At 44.5% G+C, this 17,917-nt stretch overlaps 1 protein-coding gene across 5 annotated transcripts in view; it reads right to left on the bottom strand.

The window, feature by feature from the left end:
• Positions 1–1,070: 1,070 nt before the first annotated feature.
• Positions 1,071–17,917, bottom strand: part of rif1 (replication timing regulatory factor 1) — a 25,915-nt gene continuing 9,068 nt past the window's right edge. For 3 of the 5 annotated variants that reach the window (XM_050049418.1, XM_050049419.1, XM_050049417.1), the window contains exons 17-36: positions 16,500–16,586; positions 16,332–16,405; positions 13,910–14,090; positions 13,381–13,488; positions 13,130–13,279; positions 12,740–12,839; positions 12,367–12,656; positions 12,076–12,278; positions 11,800–11,893; positions 11,573–11,704; positions 10,738–10,880; positions 10,551–10,640; positions 10,409–10,463; positions 3,987–7,586; positions 3,772–3,900; positions 3,564–3,650; positions 2,602–2,717; positions 2,342–2,492; positions 2,091–2,217; positions 1,071–1,936 (exon numbers count right to left, since the gene is read on the bottom strand). In XM_050049418.1, the coding sequence (XP_049905375.1) occupies positions 1,662–1,936; positions 2,091–2,217; positions 2,342–2,492; positions 2,602–2,717; positions 3,564–3,650; positions 3,772–3,900; positions 3,987–7,586; positions 10,409–10,463; positions 10,551–10,640; positions 10,738–10,880; positions 11,573–11,704; positions 11,800–11,893; positions 12,076–12,278; positions 12,367–12,656; positions 12,740–12,839; positions 13,130–13,279; positions 13,381–13,488; positions 13,910–14,090; positions 16,332–16,405; positions 16,500–16,586 (6,192 nt within the window). In that variant the 3' untranslated portion in view covers positions 1,071–1,661. The remainder of the gene's footprint in view (positions 1,937–2,090; positions 2,218–2,341; positions 2,493–2,601; positions 2,718–3,563; positions 3,651–3,771; positions 3,901–3,986; positions 7,587–10,408; positions 10,464–10,550; positions 10,641–10,737; positions 10,881–11,572; positions 11,705–11,799; positions 11,894–12,075; positions 12,279–12,366; positions 12,657–12,739; positions 12,840–13,129; positions 13,280–13,380; positions 13,489–13,909; positions 14,091–16,331; positions 16,406–16,499; positions 16,587–17,917) is intronic. The other 2 variants (XM_050049421.1, XM_050049420.1) reach the window with 2 other exon arrangements.

The raw sequence follows: 17,917 nt of genomic DNA on the forward strand, positions 1-17,917 counted from the left end.
CAGAGATGGTCCTTCTCAGGAGTAGGTCCAGACGCCGAGCCACACGCCCTCAAGCAAATAGCGGAGATGTCTCACTGACCGCAGCGATCCCACGACCCAAACAAGGCATGTTTGTTGCGTGACTCCACTCACCAGAGACAGGTGTCTTTTAAAGTCTCTGTGTGTTCAGCTCTCAGTACGTCTGTAGCTCCTGACTGAATCTCTGTGGTTTGGAGTTTAGTTTCTCTCCTGCGTCCTGATTGTACTTTAGATATCTGATTTATTTTTTACTGTTTCATGTTCTTCAGCTGAAAACTCAACATTTCCTTATTTTGCTGCTTCACAATTAAAGTTTTTACATAAAAATATAACTTTTATTGTGAAGAGTCTACAGGAAATTAAATGTGTTTATCACTGAATTAGCAGAACTTTGTCTGTAGCTTTTCTTCTATAAAAACCAGGTCTAATGATAAGGCAGGGAGGAAGAGTGAAATCAGAAATAGCCACAGGATGACGATGCCGAAGAGCTGCAGACAGCTCACCTCCAACAGGTAAACTTCTTTTACCTGCCCTACTGTGTGATGGAAAAAAACCTGCAGCAACAATAACGGAGACTTCAGCCATGGATCAGCTCGCTGCTTTTAAACATCATCACTCAGGATGAGCAGTCATTGGTAAAAGGCACACCTTCAACGGGTAGACCTGTTGTCATGGAAGCGCAAATCCCTGCTGTGCTGGGCTAATGGCCCAAACCAAACCAAACCAAGCAGAGCCAGCCCATGACCGTCGAAAAGGGGCACGTGTGCTTTCAGTTTGGTCCAACATAAGTATACAAAGCAAAACTCATCAGTTTAGATAGAAACCAAACCTGTTATGAGGTGATGGCTGAGCAAGTTGTGGAGAACAGCTACAACCGGTCCTGGACAGTTATTGGATCTCAATGTGGACACTTGAGACACAGGTGTAAGTGTAATCAGGTTAAATCAGATCTAGATATGAGGTGCATTTTAAACAGAGAGTAAAGGGGGTCCCTCTTCGTTCTGACCTGATGTTTGCACGTTGAACAAAGACCTTAAAAATGTTAACAATCATTAAAAGTTCTGTCTTTTATTGAAGTATTTAAAACCACACCGAGTGCAGACTGTCCACTACCACCTATAGTCAGGACTTTAAAAATGCAGTAAGATGTTAAAGTGAAAGGACAGAAAAGATTTAAAACTAAAAAAAATCCTACAAAATGTACAAGAGCACTGATGATCGTAAACAACCTAAAAACAGGCACATGGAGAATTTAAACCACATGAGACAAAGCATATGTACAAAAGTGGAACAGCCTGTGGAGAGAAACATTTTTCTTCTACATCCGTAGCCGTACGTCCGCCCTTTTTAACAGTCTATAGGACCGTAGGAAAATACTGTCCATGTCCAGAACACAACTACTAAAATTGTCTTTTCACACAGTTTAGAAATCGTAGTAAATAGTGTGACTGTGCTTCCCTTTGTGTGTTTCTTAAAATCAAATAAACTATCCAACAGCTGGAGCTACAGATGGAAAATAAGTGCTGCTAGCATTTATTAAAAACACCTTAAGTAAAGAAAAATCTGAGGCGAGACGAGGCTGAGGTCTCTGCACGTTCCTGTAACACCTGTGTATCCGTCTGATCAGCACAAGCGTCGTCTCTTCAGGGTTTTCCTTCCGTCTGGCAGAGACGTGTCTCCAGCTCCACGACCACGCGCCTCATCATGCCTCCCAGCTGATCGTGAATCTGGACGAGCTGCTGCGGGGAGCAGTAACTGAGTTCTAGTGGCGTCATCCTGCCGCTGAGCGCCTCCACCTCTGACTGCAGCGGTCCGTCAGCTCTCTGCTCTCCGGCCGGCGTGTCAGGCGTCTCATTCCTGGAGCCGTCCTGCTCCGGCCTCCCATCTGCAGGGACAGGCTCGTCCATCAGCGCCATCGCTGCAGATAGAAATATGACGTTTAAATTCTGAGAAGGAAAGCCTGACATTTAGAGTTTGTTAATATCAATTCCACTTTTACATCTGCATGTTAAATATAAAGCTACAGCGTGATGATGAGCGAGCCTCATTATGTACAGAGACTTTTTACAAACCTAGTGTCTCTCCTGAGGTCTTATCTTCTTCGTCCTGGTTGTGAGGAGCACTGGTCTCCTCCAGTTCAGACGTCATCATCTCTGTTTCATCAAAACTCTTCAACTCATCACCACCTCGTCCTTTACGCTGCAAGACAATTATTCAGACGTCAAATACAAGTTCACCTTAATGTATTTTTGTAAACTGTATGTGATCATGTGTGTGTGTGTGTTGTGTGTGCTGTGTGCAGCCCTCTGCCCCCTCAGCGTACCTGTTGTTCATAGATTTTAAGCGCCTTTTTGACATTAGAGATCTTAGGTGAGCGAATTGGCAGAGTCTTGATTTCACTGGGAGTAAGAGCACTGAGGTCACCGACTGTTTTGATGTTTCTGGCTCGAACCAGCTGCCCGAAACCACGAGACCTGTGAGGAGAATCAACAGCAGTAACAATGAGACGCACCTGATTTGACAAGAGATAAAAAAAACAACTGATGAACATTTGACCAAATCATGAACCTGCTCTGTACTCACCACATGTTGGAGGAAATCTGAGGCAGCACAGCTTCTACAGGTGTGGAGCAGCCAACCAGAGCAGGGTAGATACAGTCTCTGGAGACGGGCCGTGGCTCCTGGCTCATTTCAGAAATCTGAGGGGCAAAAGAGTCACATCTACCGTCAGGACTAAAATCCTTTGACTGTGAACAGAACCCTGCACCATTCAATATTTTACACTAAAACTGAATCACATGAAAGTGTTGCCGGTCAAATTCCATTGTGGGTAAGTAAATGAGCACATTATAGGAGCTTCTCCCTTGACACTTTTCTTGTGCCCTCGAAAACAATGGCTGTGAGTTGTTGGTTATTTAATACGTTTGTTAACATCTAAAAAGGGACCTAGTTTTACTTTGTATCCACAGCATCAGTTCTTGGGTGTGTAGACTGATATTAACAGTGATTTATTGCTTTTAACGATAGGACAGTATTAGCGTGAAAGAGGGTTAGAGAGTGGGGGTATGATGTGTAGTAAAGGGCCATGGGTCGAAGCCCTGGCCGCTGCAGCAAGACCTTTGAACATCTGGTGTCTGCTCTAACAGATGAGCAACTGGGTGCCCCGAATCGCATGTTCTTTGGTAACCCAGAATAAAAACCCAGAAATAAAATGAAGACAAAATACCCTCAGTGAACCACCTTTTTTGTGGGTCACCTGCCTGATGCAGGACTGTGTTGTGCCAGGTTCTGACAAAGAATGCGTGCTATGCACTGAACGATAATGATCGCATGTTGGTGCTTTTACAATCTTTCCAGCAGCTTCAGAGTCAGATATTTCCAAAGCAGAGCTACATGGAGAGCAAACACTGGACCAGTGGACGGACACATGACCCCAAATGAATGTTAATCTTGCTCCGCATCTTCTTTAATACCTGCCCCCACAAAACTGAACCACCATTAAGTGGTGACAACAATAAAAGTTGATTTTTCATTTGTGTGCATACCAGGCATTTCTTGGAGCTCTTGTAACCTGGACTGTGCAGATTTCTGGGACTGAAGATCAGCAGGCCCTTTGTTGGAGTAGTGACATGCTATAATAGAGAGCAGAGAGGGTGTCATGTTAGATCAAAGCAGACTATGTGCTGTAGAAAAAGTTTGGTTTATGCAGATTAGGAAAATATCAATTAAGAACAATGCTGGCTTCGGTTATACCTTCGGCTGTGGGATACCACTACCCTTGGATCTTCTTGGGGAGCTGGTTCTGATTGCAGGGCTGCGACGATCAATGTCGTCTGCCACTTCCTGATGTTGGATCGGATCCGCAAAAGACACACGTCTGGACTGCAAAGTTAAATGGAATTTAAAAAAGATATTTAAAGTCAAAGTTGTGTTTTTCAAATGTGCGAGTAGGTTGCTTTGTCACTTACTTTGACAAGAGGTGAGGGGGTCTCCTCCTCAAGTGGTCTCTTCAGGCCTTTCTTCAGAATACTGGTCGATGGGGACGCTGAGGGAGACCAGGTTCCCTTGGTCCTGCCACTGCTGGGGCTTTGGCCGACATCTGCCCCCGTTAAAGCCTCCAAGTCCTTTAGCTTCGCTGGAGAATCCAGCAAAACATTGTTGCTTGTCGGTTCTGATAAACCAGAGGCATCTGACACATCAGCCAGAGCAGAATCCAAATTTGCGACGACACTGCTCTCAGTGTTGGCGGTCTGAGTTTCCTCTTCGTCCTGACACTCTGCAGTCTGGGATTTGTCATCTTTATCACTTTCCTGTAGAGGTGTGACGTCATCACCGGCATTGGTCTCTGTGTGCTGGTTTGTTGATTCGCCATCGAGGTTGGAGGCAGACTGTTTGTCCTCCTCTGAAAAATCATCTACGACATTTGGACGCTCAGTGTGGTCTTGTCCAGAGGAGGTACTGTGACTGTCCTCAGCTGTGTCCTCCACTGGATCAAGCGGATGTTCTTGGTGGTTTGAATCTAAATTGTCACTTCGTTTTTCTGTAACATTGTCGGCAGACTCTGAAACTTCTTCAGCTTTCTCAACTAGAGACTCTGAAGCCTGCAGTGTCTTTGTTGTCTCAGCAGGAGTCGCCGTTGTGCCCTGAACAGATGTGTCAGAGGGCAACTTTTCCTGAGTCTGTTCAGTACTAATCCCAACGGATTCAAGCATTTCAGCAGAGTCCCCAGTGTCACTTTTCTGACAAGAGGTGTTCTCAATGTTTGAGTCTTTTTCTTCCTTATGAGGTGACTCACTGGACGAGTCGCTCATTATACGGTTGTCGGTCTCAGTTTTCTCTACGTCTACCTCCATTGGCGATTCTTCCTTACTTTGCTTCTCAGTGTTGGGCGTAACCTGGAGCAATTCAGAAGCCTGCAAATCTTGGGTTAACTGTGAATCCTCTAAATCTGTTTCAGCTTCTATGCTTTGTGAATCTGCCTTTTGAGAAGAATCAGAATCATCCTTTACTATTTTAATTTTGCCATCTTTAGGGTCAATGGTGAGAGGACTTGGAAGAGACGCTCGAGGTTTCCTGCCTCTCTTTTTGGGCACTTGGGAATTTTCTTTGGCCTCTGAGGATTCAGACTCCGAGGACTCTACGCTGGATACTAACGCTTGGGAGGATCTTCGTCTCGAGTATCTGCCCTTGCCTTGGGAGGACTCTGATGATCCTGCAGCATCTAATGACTGAGAACTCTCTGGGGTCTTGCTAGGACTTGACTGAGAAAGCTCCTCTTGTACCTTGCTCCTTCTGGGCCTACCTCTAACTCTAGCCTCTGCCTGACCAGCAGCTGACGAGGCTGCCTGCGAATGAGACCTGGTCCTTCCTAATGAGTCTTTATTTTCACCTTTATCTTCAGACTCTGCCTCAGATGATGCCTTGCTTCTTCTGGATCTACGTCGAGTCTGGCTATCAGAGGATGAAGGTGTGATACCTTGAGAACCCTCTTGGCTAAGGATGTCATAAGTTTCTTCACTTGTCTTGTGTTCGTCTTTGACCCCTGATTCATTTGCCAACTTGACTGGTGTGTTTCTACCTTGGGAACTGTCATTTGTCAAAGAAGTGGCTATCTGAGAATCTCTCTTTTCCTCGTTGGTCTTTTCTACAAGTTCAACTTCTTGGGATTGGCCAACACTTTGAGGAGAAGAAGAGATAATTTGAGAAGCTTTCTTCATCTTATCAGAGTCTTTTTCAGCCTGTTCTATAATCTCAACCTTTTGGGATTTGCCACTAGTTTGAGTTGAAGGAGTGACTGTTTGAGAATCTTCTTTCAATTTATCGGCATCAGCCTGTTCTACAATCTCAACCTCTTGGGATTTGCTACCAGTTTGAGGTGAAGGAGTGACTGTTTGAGAATCTTCTTTCAATTTATCGGCATCAGCCTGTTCTACAATCTCAACCTCTTGGGATCTGCTGCCAGTTTGAGGGGAAGGAGTGATCATTTGAGAATCTTCCTTCAGTTTATCGGCATCAGCCTGTTCTATAATCTCAACCTTTTGGGATTTGCCACCAGTTTGAGGGGAAGGAGTGATTGTTTGAGAATCTTCCTTCAGCTTATTGGCACCTTTTTCAGCCTGTTCTACAATCTCAACCTCTTGGGATCTGCTGCCAGTTTGAGGGGAAGGAGTGATCATTTGAGAATCTTCCTTCAGTTTATCGGCATCAGCCTGTTCTATAATCTCAACCTCTTGGGATCTGCTACCAGTTTGAGGGGACAAAGTGATCATTTGAGAATCTCTTTTTGGCATATCATCCTCCTTTTCGGCTTGTTTCACTCGCTCATTTTTGGCAGTTTGGCTGGATTCCTCCTTTTCAGGCAACACCTTTGTCTTCATTCCACCCTCCTCCTTGTTCTCCACTGACACCTTGCTCTGCCGTCTCTGCCGACCCTTTGACTGGCTTTCATGATCAGACTGCATGCTTGACTGCGAGTCAGTCTGGCTGGACTCTCTGGCGCTTCTCCTTCTGAGTTCAGGTTTATCAAGGAATTCCTGTGAGTTGCTGTACAGTCTGATCTTCTTGTGCGCTCTACCCTGAGAGTTGGTCTGGCTCGACTCGCTCTTGTCACTCCGAGCCCTTGTTCGTATTCTGCTACTCTCCTCCTCAGCAGCCAGCTTACCTCTAGTGTTTGGTTTACTTGCCATTGAGCTCAGCTGTGGAGAATCACTTTTAGGTTCCTCTCCAGAACGCCTCCTTTTCACCACATTGTACTTTTCTTCCCGTTCCTCAGGGTCCTCTCCAGGCAATAGGGGTTTGACTCTGTTGCGTCCAGACCGCCTGGGTTCGCCTGGAGAAGTCTGGGACAACTGAGAATCATCCAGACTCTGCTCACACTCCTCTTCCTGGCTTGACAGCTTCATTTCCACTGAGGAAGCCAGTTTTGTACTTTCCTTGGACTCCAGTTCAGTCTGGGTGTCCGGGATAACATCTTCATCCTCTGTTGGGTCACTGGGCAGTCTCTCAGTTAGTCTTACTGGCTCACTTCTTATCCCAGAGTCTTTTGGCCTTACAGGGGACTCAAGGGCATCTATCGAAGGACATTGTGAGTTTGTTTTTCCTGTCTGAGAGGACTGTGAGTCCTGAGAGTTTGGACCAGTGGATGTCCGGGAAGCCCGAGAGGACGATTTCCTGTTGGTTTTAGAGCGTTCTTGGCTGTTGGAGGTCTTTAAGAGGGGACCTGTGAATGTAGACGCACTGCTTGGACTGGCAGGTTTTCCCTCAGCATAGGTCTCCAGTGTGATAAAGGACTGACGCCGACTATTGGGTTTCTGGGGAGTCCCTGAGATTAAATCTGAAGAGCCAGAGATGTTAGGACTGGTGCCTTCTTTAGACTGCATTTCCAAGTCTTCTGATCTATTGTCACTCTTGACATCATCCTCCATCGAAACGTCTGCTGACTCAGGGATCACCTTTTCCTGCTCCTGGTTTTCTGGAATGTTCTCTACCGTTTTTGGGCTGGCATAGTCTTGAGTGTCTTTTGTTAGAACTTCAGAGTCTCTCTCTTTTTCCACATCTTCCTGAGGAACCTGAGGGAAAACAAATAAAAGTGACTAAATCTGTCTGCAAAGATGTACAGAAAGATGTCAGATCAGGGCAAAAACTGATGCTTTAAGGTCTTAACATGCATTGTTTGCAGAGTATAACCTAATTTCAAATCTGTGTGGGAAAGAGCACACCATAAAGATAATGTGCTGATACGCCATTGACTACATGCACACTAATATTTCACTGGTTGTCCAAATATTGAGAATTTGACACAGGTTACATAAACAGAAAATCTGGTTTGGATAATCCCAATTAGGCCTTACTGCAAATGTTCTATTTTCTGGTAAAGACTTGGGATATGCTGGTATTACTCATGTTTAAGGACCATTCTTTGGACATGTATAAAATGTAATAAGAGGCTGTGGTAGAGGTACATACCCAAACGAAAAGCCCATATTTCGGGTTGAAAGTAGAAACAACATCTACTTTTAAACATCCTCCTGAGACTTGAACTTTTGTTTGGTATGCATTTCTAATTCCTCCTAGCTATTTGGGATCAGTAGGACCTTATAAGTATAAAAAATGAAACACTGTCCATAATAATCAAGTCCTAAATGTCCTTAAACGAGACAATAAAGTCCCAGTGTCTTCAAAAGAGTACTTTCACTACTTTCAACAGCGTCTTATCTTGTTACTATTAGTAAAATTGGTCAAGATGTCCTCATGTGAGGACTCAAATCAAAAACCCATCTTAAGACTTTATAGGTATTTGCAACTACCAAAATGTAACTACCTTGGCTTAAACCAAGGTATAACAGTTCAGCATCTTTGAGAGTTTAGATGAGAAAAAAAAACCTTATCAGGTTCTTCATTAATGCAGTTCAAGAGTCACTATCAAAAGGTTCAAACTGCAGGAGACAATGGCTACGGTTACATGATGGCTTCTCATTCAGAATGACAAATCTGAATGAAATCATTCAGAATTCCAAGTCTTTCCAGGTAGTTTACATGAGAAATATTCATTCCGAATGAGGATTTACACGGAGATCAGTTTAATCGCCTTTATTCGGGTCTGCGCAAGGTTTGGGGCAGGGAAGGTTTCTGATTGGATAGGGGGCGGGGCGGATGTTACTTGTTTACGTTTACCAGAAGAAAACACTGTAGTCTTACTCCGGATAACAAGATGCTTGACGACGCCGTTCTTAGTGCCTTTTTCGGGCTTGTTTTGCTTATATTCTTGAAGCAGCAGTACGACAACAACCTTGTTCTGCTAATGCTTCGTCTGTTGAGGAGGAGTCCGACTGCTCTATCTCAGCCCGTTGCTATGCGCACTATATACGTCATTGCGCCAGAAGGGCAAGGAAACGAGCATGTGCAGAAAGACCGGAATGAACTTAAAGAGGAATGACTGTATACATGCACACAAAATTCTTTCATTCGGAATGACAAACGGAATAAACCACCCCCTTTAATCGGATTTAATTTTCAATCGGAATGATTGATTGATCCATTTACATGACCACTTTTAATCGGAATGGCCTTTCATTCCGATTAAAAGTGGAATTAAACTGTGCATGTAAACGTACTGACTGAGTTCTTCAGTGCTGGTCTATATCACAGATTCTGGCTTTGCCCATCATTAATTCCCTTCTGCCAGGAGGTTCATACAGTTTTGCAAACAGTATAGATTTAAACTAGAGACCCTATATTTGGGCACCCTGGCTTTGGACAATGTTACCTCTCATGAGAGACATTTATTTTGGATCCTAAGTGCAGCTACCAGAAGGTGGCTAAAACCAGCAACACCTACAGTTGATAACTGGATTGGTTTATATATATGATATCTTTCAGATGGAAAGGATTAGTTTTTCTATTAGACTGCAACAAGACTAGTTTTTGAAATGACAGGAAAGTTGGATGGTGTGTATTACACCTGTATGTTCTTCATTTGTTTAAGGTGAATTTAGGTCCCCTTGTGTCCCCCTTTTTGTTTCTTTTTTATCCTTGTTAAATAATAACAGTATCATGAAACCACACCCCAACATTCTGGTTTTATGTAGTAAGTTCAGTTTCTTTTTTGGTATTAGTTATTCATGTTCATAACTGTGTTTACATTTACGCAATTGGTGCTTTTTGGCTTTTGTATTATAAACTGTAACTGTGTCCTACAGAGGGCCTGGAGAGATAGGGCTATTAAGTCCTGAGTATTTAAACTGTATCCAACCTCCATTAAACATGTTCATGTTGATCATTTATTGTTTTTTTTCCCCCCCATGCACTGTGAGAGTTACCGTAACTGATTAAAAAGTTGTGTAACACAACAAACACCCCCTCAATGACATCAGAATGCCTCCTGGATGTCTCATGGGGAGGTATACTGGGCACGTCCAACTGTAAGGACATGTTGGTTCAGACCCAGAACATACTGGAGAGATTCCACATGTGGCTTGGAACTCCTCAGGATCCCCCACGAAGAGTTAGAGGGGCGTAGCTGGCAAGAAAAAGATTTGTGATAACCACGCTTTGCCTGCTGCCACCTCTCTTCTGGATATTGCTAGGTGTCATACGAGTTAGCGTGTGTTTGATAAAGCATATCAAGCATGACTTCATCCCAAAAGGTCCTTTGGAGTGTGCAAACCGGTGCACAATCCTGTCTCTGCCACAATTCATGCTCCAAATGATTTTTGTACCATTAATGAATTTATGACTGAAACTCTAAAACACGTGGTCTCTGCCAGTAACAATGTAGAAGGACTTTTTGTCCCATCAGAATAAAAACAGGACAGAAGCAGCTCCCAGCAGAGTCTCTCCTGCCAGTGTTGATTTTGTTTTTCACCCGTGATGTGGATGTGTGTTTTATTACCTTTTCAGGAGCCTCTGTGGTGACCTTGCCAGCTTGTTGGGTTGCCACGTTGTCTCTGTGGAAAAAAACAGGTTTGTAATGTAGACGCTGCGTTTTTAATGAGAGCGGGGATTTATCTTGATTCTGGGAGCTCATAACTTACTGAGAGTCTTCTTGGCTCTGTGTGTACTGGGTGAAAACTGTCGTATCCAGAGAAGCATCAAGGTTGTTGTACATGGCGGGGATGTCCACCCTGTGTGCCAAAGACAACGTTAGCTCTACACAAGACAGCATGGACACTTTATTAATGTGTTTTCTGACAGACAAACAATCAAAAAGACAAATCTGACCTTTTAGTCCTCTTCACCTCCTTCTGGTGCTCCGTCAGAACGCGCTCCTTCGTCTCAGGAGGAATGAAGACAAAGTCGATGGAGGCTTCTTCCTCCAAAACTTCTCTGCGAGGAGGCTTTGGAGAGCCGAAGTCCAGCTTTGTCTGTTTATGGGAACACAATGGAAACCAGTCATACAGTGGCCAGATGATGAGCAATTAGAAACAAAGAAAAACAGACTAGTAGAATGAGCAGTAACTGTCTTTGCATAGTTACAAAACATTTTCTTCATTTGCAGAATGGCAGATTTCCCATGTTACCTAAACATTACATAAACAAGGTAAACATCTTTTACAAAACTCCATCTTAAAGACATTCATGTTGCCGGTGGCAAAGAAACTGGAAAAGAAAATCATTGTCAGACCCGTCAACAAATGCAGAGTGCCGACAGAAAAAGGTCAGACACTGGTTCTATGTGTGGCATTAGCTGATGAAGGACGAGGGGGCAGATCAGCAGACTTTGTCCTTTTTTCTAGTGTTTGTGTGTCCCTTTGTGATCATTCTGTGTCCATCTCTGATTTGAGGTTTTTGTGGGTCCGTGAATGCAACACAGGCTGAACTTGTCATGACTTTTATTTTTCCCCCAGTTGTACGTAACACTCAAGACTTCCTTACAATTAATTTGTGGTCAGATCGATAAGAGCTGATCGGATCGATGGATTAGAGGAGCAGCTGCTGCAGAGCTGAGTGAAAACAAACTTTCTGTTGCTACACCGGACCCAGACAGATATTTAGTACACACAATAATAATGACATGTCCCTCATGAAACCTGGTCTGGTCCAAGTCGAAACTTACAGCAACTGGCTTGGACGTCTTGGTGGAGCTCCTGTCCTTCAGCTCAGCAGCTTTTCCCAGCAGAGAGTCCCTCTTCCCCACAGATGACACCGGCATCCCGCTGAGATTCGTCTCCAACTGGGAACTCTCACTCTGAAGACACAAACAGCATCAGCCACAAATAATAAGAACAGAGAGAGCAGTGAACGTAGCTCAGACCACACACTGAACAGGTAACAGCTACTCACTGAGTATTGTCCACTGAGCTCATCAGGAACACTGACAGCCTCGAAGCTAGGAAGGATGATCGGGGTGTTAAGTTTCACTTGGCTCAGTATTGGTCTGTGGAAAGGAAACGGCAACTATGAGACTGCTGTAATTTTCTCTTTATTTGGTCTGTCATAAAATAAAATCTTTTCTCTTTGTTGCGTTCCACTACAGCTGTATGTTAGTATGATGTTAGAGACAGACACTGAGCCACACCTGCAGAAAACCTGACATCAATATAAGCTGGACATTTTCACCTGATCTCTTCGGGGTAAGTGAGGCTGACTGAGTTGGCGAAGGTGGAGTTCCAGAACTGGGTGACGGAGGTGCGGAGGTGCTTGCTCTTGTGAGGAAACAACACACAGAGCAGAGGAGAAAGCAGAGCCAGCAGCTCGTCGTTGTACGCCAGAGTGGAGCGGGTCTGCAGGCAGCCGAGAACGTCACTGAGAAGCTTCTCCAACTGCAGGAGAACAAAAGGGAAAAAGGTTTAAAATGCTTCAAGGTAAAAATGCTTAAAAAAACGTGCATCCATCTGACATGAATCCCACCTTTCCCAGGAGCTGTGAGGAGAATTTTGACGTTTCGCTGGCTGCTTGTTTGTAGAAGAGGGTGAGAGGTTGGATCAGAGACGTCAGAGCTTCCTTGACAGTGTTGGCGAGAACGAGATTGGAGAAGAGAGCAGACAGGATGGAGACCAGGGCGAGTCCTGTGGCTTCAGACGAGGCCTCCGGCGCCTCCAGATAAACCTCCAGACATTGGACCAGCAGGGACTGGAAGGTGGACAGATTCCCCAGGACCTTGTTCCTCTTTTTCATCCAGTTTACTGGAGTGTGAGGAGCTGGAGGAAACAGAAGGGTAACAAGATTAAAGTCTCCATTTAATCTAAATATGAGGACTGATGAGGTCAGCTTTACTTCTTACACTTGAGCTTCTGCTGAAAGTGAGGCGTGTACGGGGAGAAGTCCACACACTCCACCACAACCTGGAGGATACTGGCAACTACGTTTAATGTCGAAGGAACCTGAAGGATCAGACAGCACCGATATGTTAAAGCAGGTTTTCAAAACATTTAAAACATACACTTTTACCAGTTATAAAAAGCAACCAGGGGCGGGAGATTCGTCAAATTGCCAAAATCTATTATTGCAGTGTCATTTTATATCACAGAAGCAGTTCAGTAATATATTACTACAACTATTTTTACAGATTTTTAATCTTAAGAGTTTTTTCTGGTTAAATAAACTACAGAAATAATATCATTGTGCTCACAGTTGCTTCACCGTGACAGCAGTTTTTCTGTCGTCCACTCACCGTCAGAGCATCTTTCTCTACTGCAGCTGTCATCTTTGCACAGAGCTCCTCGCAGCAGATGTTCTCCTCAGCTGTGACCACCAGCGCAGAGCAGCGGGCGAACACTTTGTACAGCTTCGACCACGAAGACAGCATCGACTTCTGGGCCGCCTGAACAAAGCAGCACAGCGGTCTCAATCAGTCCAATGGTTAAAGTGAAAACAGGATTCTGGACAAACCAACAGAGGTTGACAGTGTAATGATCAACAGACCTGCTGTAACGGTGCGCCATGTAGCAGGTGTGTGACGGGGAACATCAGTGCAGAGTGCATGGCGCTGAAGTTGTGCTCCAGAGCGTCTCCTTGGTTGACCTCGTTCGACTGTAAAAAGAAGTGATTGAAAATGTTGAGTTAATGTAGTGCTCTGCTGGCACGCTCACGTTACAAGGCTGTCAGGGGAAACGCATCACCCTGCAGGAAGCAGCTACTCCAATGTTTTGTGGTACACTCAATCTGCTGCAGATTCGCAGTAGGGTCGAGTGTTTTGGGGTTTTTTTCCAACTGTTTTTTTGGGGACAATTTTATCCCCTGTACTTCCTCCAAACTCCTGATGCCAGGCAGCCCTCGTCACCTCAAATTTCTCTTCATAACTCAGATATCAATTACTGCTGAAGGTTAATTTCGCCCTCATGAATCAATACAAAATATCGACTGATCATGACACCAAAGTTGATCAGCTTGAGTTAGACAAAAATCGAAACTCAGACTCATGTTCAACAACTCTCCCCGCATCTCCGCCTACCTGTGTGATGGTGTCAGTGAGCGAGCTGACCACCACGCTCCACATCCTCCACAGCTGCTCCTTGTTCTGCACAGACGCAGCGCTGCGTCCGATAGCACCCAGCACCGCCTCCCCAAACGCCAGAGGGGAAGTGGGGCCCGACAGACCGCAGCTCACCAGCGTCTGAAGGCACTGAAAAAACCTGCAGATGGAGAGACATCAAGTCAGAACATGAACCAAAAAAAAGCTTTAAGATGTTTTTGGATTCTTCGTTCACCGTGAAGACATGCAAGTTCTTTAGTTTCAAATTCAACCTAACACAGGTGAGTAACTGATACACAAATGACTATTTGAGGGGATGAAGTATTCCTTTTAGTCAAACTCATCCTGTAGTTTACAGTTACACCACCAGAGGACACCAAACAATAATCCAGGACAACACTACTCTCCACAGGTTGAATAATGTAACAGTGCTGTGTAACGATTATCAGTTATTCTGACGAACAGCAGCTCACTGGTTAAATACTGTTGAATATATGACTATGATAATCAGGACAACGACACTAAATTATGATGAGAACCAGCTTCAGACATGCAGTTTGATCATGAAGTGAAAAACTGATCGTGTTTGGGAAACTGTCACTAACACATTAAAACACTGTTCATGGGTGCTTTTCCTGTAACTGTAGTAAACTTGAGTCCAAGATTGTAACAACTTGACATTTAATCATAAATATTAATCACACTGGAGTGTAATGGAGTTATTAATGGACCATGTGTTACTGTGCATCTAAAATCAGAAGTGTGTGTAATCGTTTCAGGTGCATTGAACATGACTCGCTCTCTGTCAGTGGACTGAAGGTCTGTAGCAGTGATGATGCAGAATGACATTTACCAAAACTGTTTAAATGACAGCTGTTTACAGACTACAAAGTAAAACTAAAATGCAACAACAGATCTTTTTGCTTTGGTCTGGAGAAACCAAACTAAACTACCGGAGGTGGGAATGTCTACATGCATTCAGGCTGTGCAATTAATCGTCTGGTGATCGCAATTACGATTTTGAGGTCAAACGATTTCAAAATTAATGAAATCGAGGGTAAACGAATTTTGGTCACGGACACCCGGAGATGTTATTTCGTCTTCTACGGAAGCCGCGCATGCGCAGTACCGCCCCCTCCCCTCCTCTCTTCACTCCACGAGCCAGTCAAGTAGGTGAACTACGAATAATGCAGGGGCAGGTGATCAAGGAAGATTTCAAAAACAGTGTGCAGAAAATGGCAGAGGGAGAGCGAGAGAGGTTGGTCTGTGTGTGTGCGCGCGCATATCGGGGGCCAAACTCCTGATTATGATTTTTTTCCATAATCGAGCAGCCCTAACATACATGGGCAGATTACGTGACAATGGGCAAAGACATGCGAAAGGCCCTACCACCTGTCCTGCACAGGAGCACTACACAGACTTTATGGTAGTTGTGCTTCTTTTTTGTAATTGTTTGACATGTTTTCTTGGTCCTATGTCTTATTTTAGGCGTCAAGTGTCTCTTTGAGGTCATTTTGTGTCTCTTTGTAGTTGTTTTGTGCATTTTGATCCTGCTATGTGTTAATTTGAGTAACATTTTGCAGGTGAAGGTCAGGGGGGCACCAAACACCAGGGCTTTATAATGGAGTGGAGCGGAGCGGAGTGAAGAATGCGCAGAACCAAGTGGAGCGGACGAGCGGCGCAAAGTGACAGGTCTGCGAGCGAGGAGCAGAAATTTTCACCTGCTCCGCTCCGCTCCGCTCACATGCTCTGATCCACACACACCTCATGATTCTGACTCAGACGGCTGCGATGCCACTATGAACACATCTTGGTGCATCAAAATTTTCCATTTCTATGATATATTTATTTCTCACCAAGAAGCAGATTTATTTACTTCCATTGTCTTTTATTAAAAGAAAATAAAGAGATGTGTCAACTGGAAGATATTTCCCAGTGCTGCAAAGAAGGAACAAGAAAACAAACTAAAGTGTGACAGAGCAGCAACTTCAACCAGCTGTTTTCCAACAGTGGTTGGAAATGTGAAATATGGCGTCTAATGTCTATGTTCCCAAAATATATTAGTTCGTACAGTGCAGCTCTCGTCCAGCTCTCATCTCTCCTCAGTTTCATAAAGGCCAAATTGCTTCCATACGCTGTTAAACCAGGGGGTGCCCAGTTGGATTGGATCCATCTGTGGTCGCTCACGCTCAGTCATCGTAGACTCGCTTAGAACTTAAACACCATGCACATGTTGACAACCGTTACGTTTCACCATCCCGTGGTTCAATCATAAGGAATGTTCAAGCTCAAGAGGGAATCATGACCCATGTGAGAATAGATTTCCCCTCTTCCCCTACAAACTCCAGCTGTGAGCTCAGATTAAATCTCACATGAATAAATGAATAAACATCAGACTCACCTCTCGTCCTCTATGTACGCTGCCAGCATGCTGCTGTTGTAGAGCAGGAGGATGAGGAACAGAGCCGGCGTTCCCTGAGGAAGGAAACACAAAGCGTCCTCTTTATAAGCATTTCCATAAAAAACTGAATATGAATGCGTGTCTGACAGTGGAGAGAGACGCACTCACATTCAGCACATCCATCTTCCCCACTTGATAGGAGGCCGAGCCGAGAACTCTCTGAGGAATACCTTTCACCGTGGCCTCGAACAGAATCTGAGGGAGAGGATTTAACAGTCAGAGGGAGCAGAGATATTTGGGTTTTAAACATTTCAACAACTTCTATTAAACAGCAACAGAACAATACAATTCAAAAGATACTCAAATTGTTGGTTTAAAGCCAGGGTAGGCAGTTTCATTTTGGTGTCACTGGGCAAAAGCTCCATCATAAACTTTGAGCATATTGTAATTTAACAGGTCTGAGAGAAAACACTCCTCCTCCTGGCTCTGTTTTCAGGCTTTAGAAAATCTAGCCAACGTTGGGAGACTTCAGACAATCACAGGTCATTTCAGAGAGCCTGCGTTCCTATTGGCTGGTCTACAAATGCAGATGGGCGTGCATGTGTCTTTGGTGAAAGCCTGATTCATCGGAGGAGAATCCTGCAGAGAAGGTTGCTGTTCAGTATTGGCAACAACTGCCTACACTGCAGAGCAACACGAAAATGGAAGATGGACTGATCAAAAACAGAGTCTGACAATAAACGTAGTGAAACGCTCATCAACATCAGCAAAATGTTTCAGAGATGGAGGGAAAATGTTGCTAATAGTTTAGCATTCTGCTAACTGGAGCCAAAGGCTGCAAAGTGTAGCAAACGTTAGCTAGAGCCTCGAATCAGAGTGTGTCCTCCGACTCACTCCCCCACTGCTACAGACCACCTCGCCAGGAGGAAAGCAGGCAGCAAACTTTCTGTTGCTGCTGTTACACAGGTTAAAACCAGTACAACCACTGGGCATTAGTCTGCTATGGCACCCAGCACTGGGATGGTTTGCACTGGCCGAATTCAGGCCGCTTCAACTGTCAACCACTGCTGTCTGAAGAGGGACTGTGGGGTGGTTAGCAGCTAAATCTTGTCTCGGATGTCGTCCGATAAACAGAGAGTGAGCAGGATGAGGAGGGGCTGAGTGAATAAGCTGTGTGGAACTCTACAATGAAATCAGATTAAATAAACCAGTGTATTACTGTATGAAGTGCATGCATATGTCCATGGTCGTCCGGAGGCTTAAGACAGAGAGAGCTGATGGGAAGAGGGTGCATTTGCTGTTCTTTTGTTTTGTTTTTTGCCTTCCCCATAATTGTGTCGACCCCAGCTTTAAAGTAGCGAGACAAGTTGGTCGAGAGTCACTCAAAGAGTAAACTAATAAAGAAATCGTCTCAAACTTCTGCTGGAAAAATCTGATTCGCTCTTTCGTCATGCCCAAACACAAGTCTGAACATGCTGCTGGAGGGAATGTGGAGAAATAATGGTCGACTGTTCCCACGTTTTTTGGTTTTGGTCTTCTATTCAGACTCTCTGAAAGGAAGTAGCAACTAAGGGGGGGGGGGGGGT

This window comes from Epinephelus moara, chromosome 7, assembly GCF_006386435.1.
Source record: "Epinephelus moara isolate mb chromosome 7, YSFRI_EMoa_1.0, whole genome shotgun sequence".
Classification (NCBI taxonomy): domain Eukaryota; kingdom Metazoa; phylum Chordata; class Actinopteri; order Perciformes; family Serranidae; genus Epinephelus; species Epinephelus moara.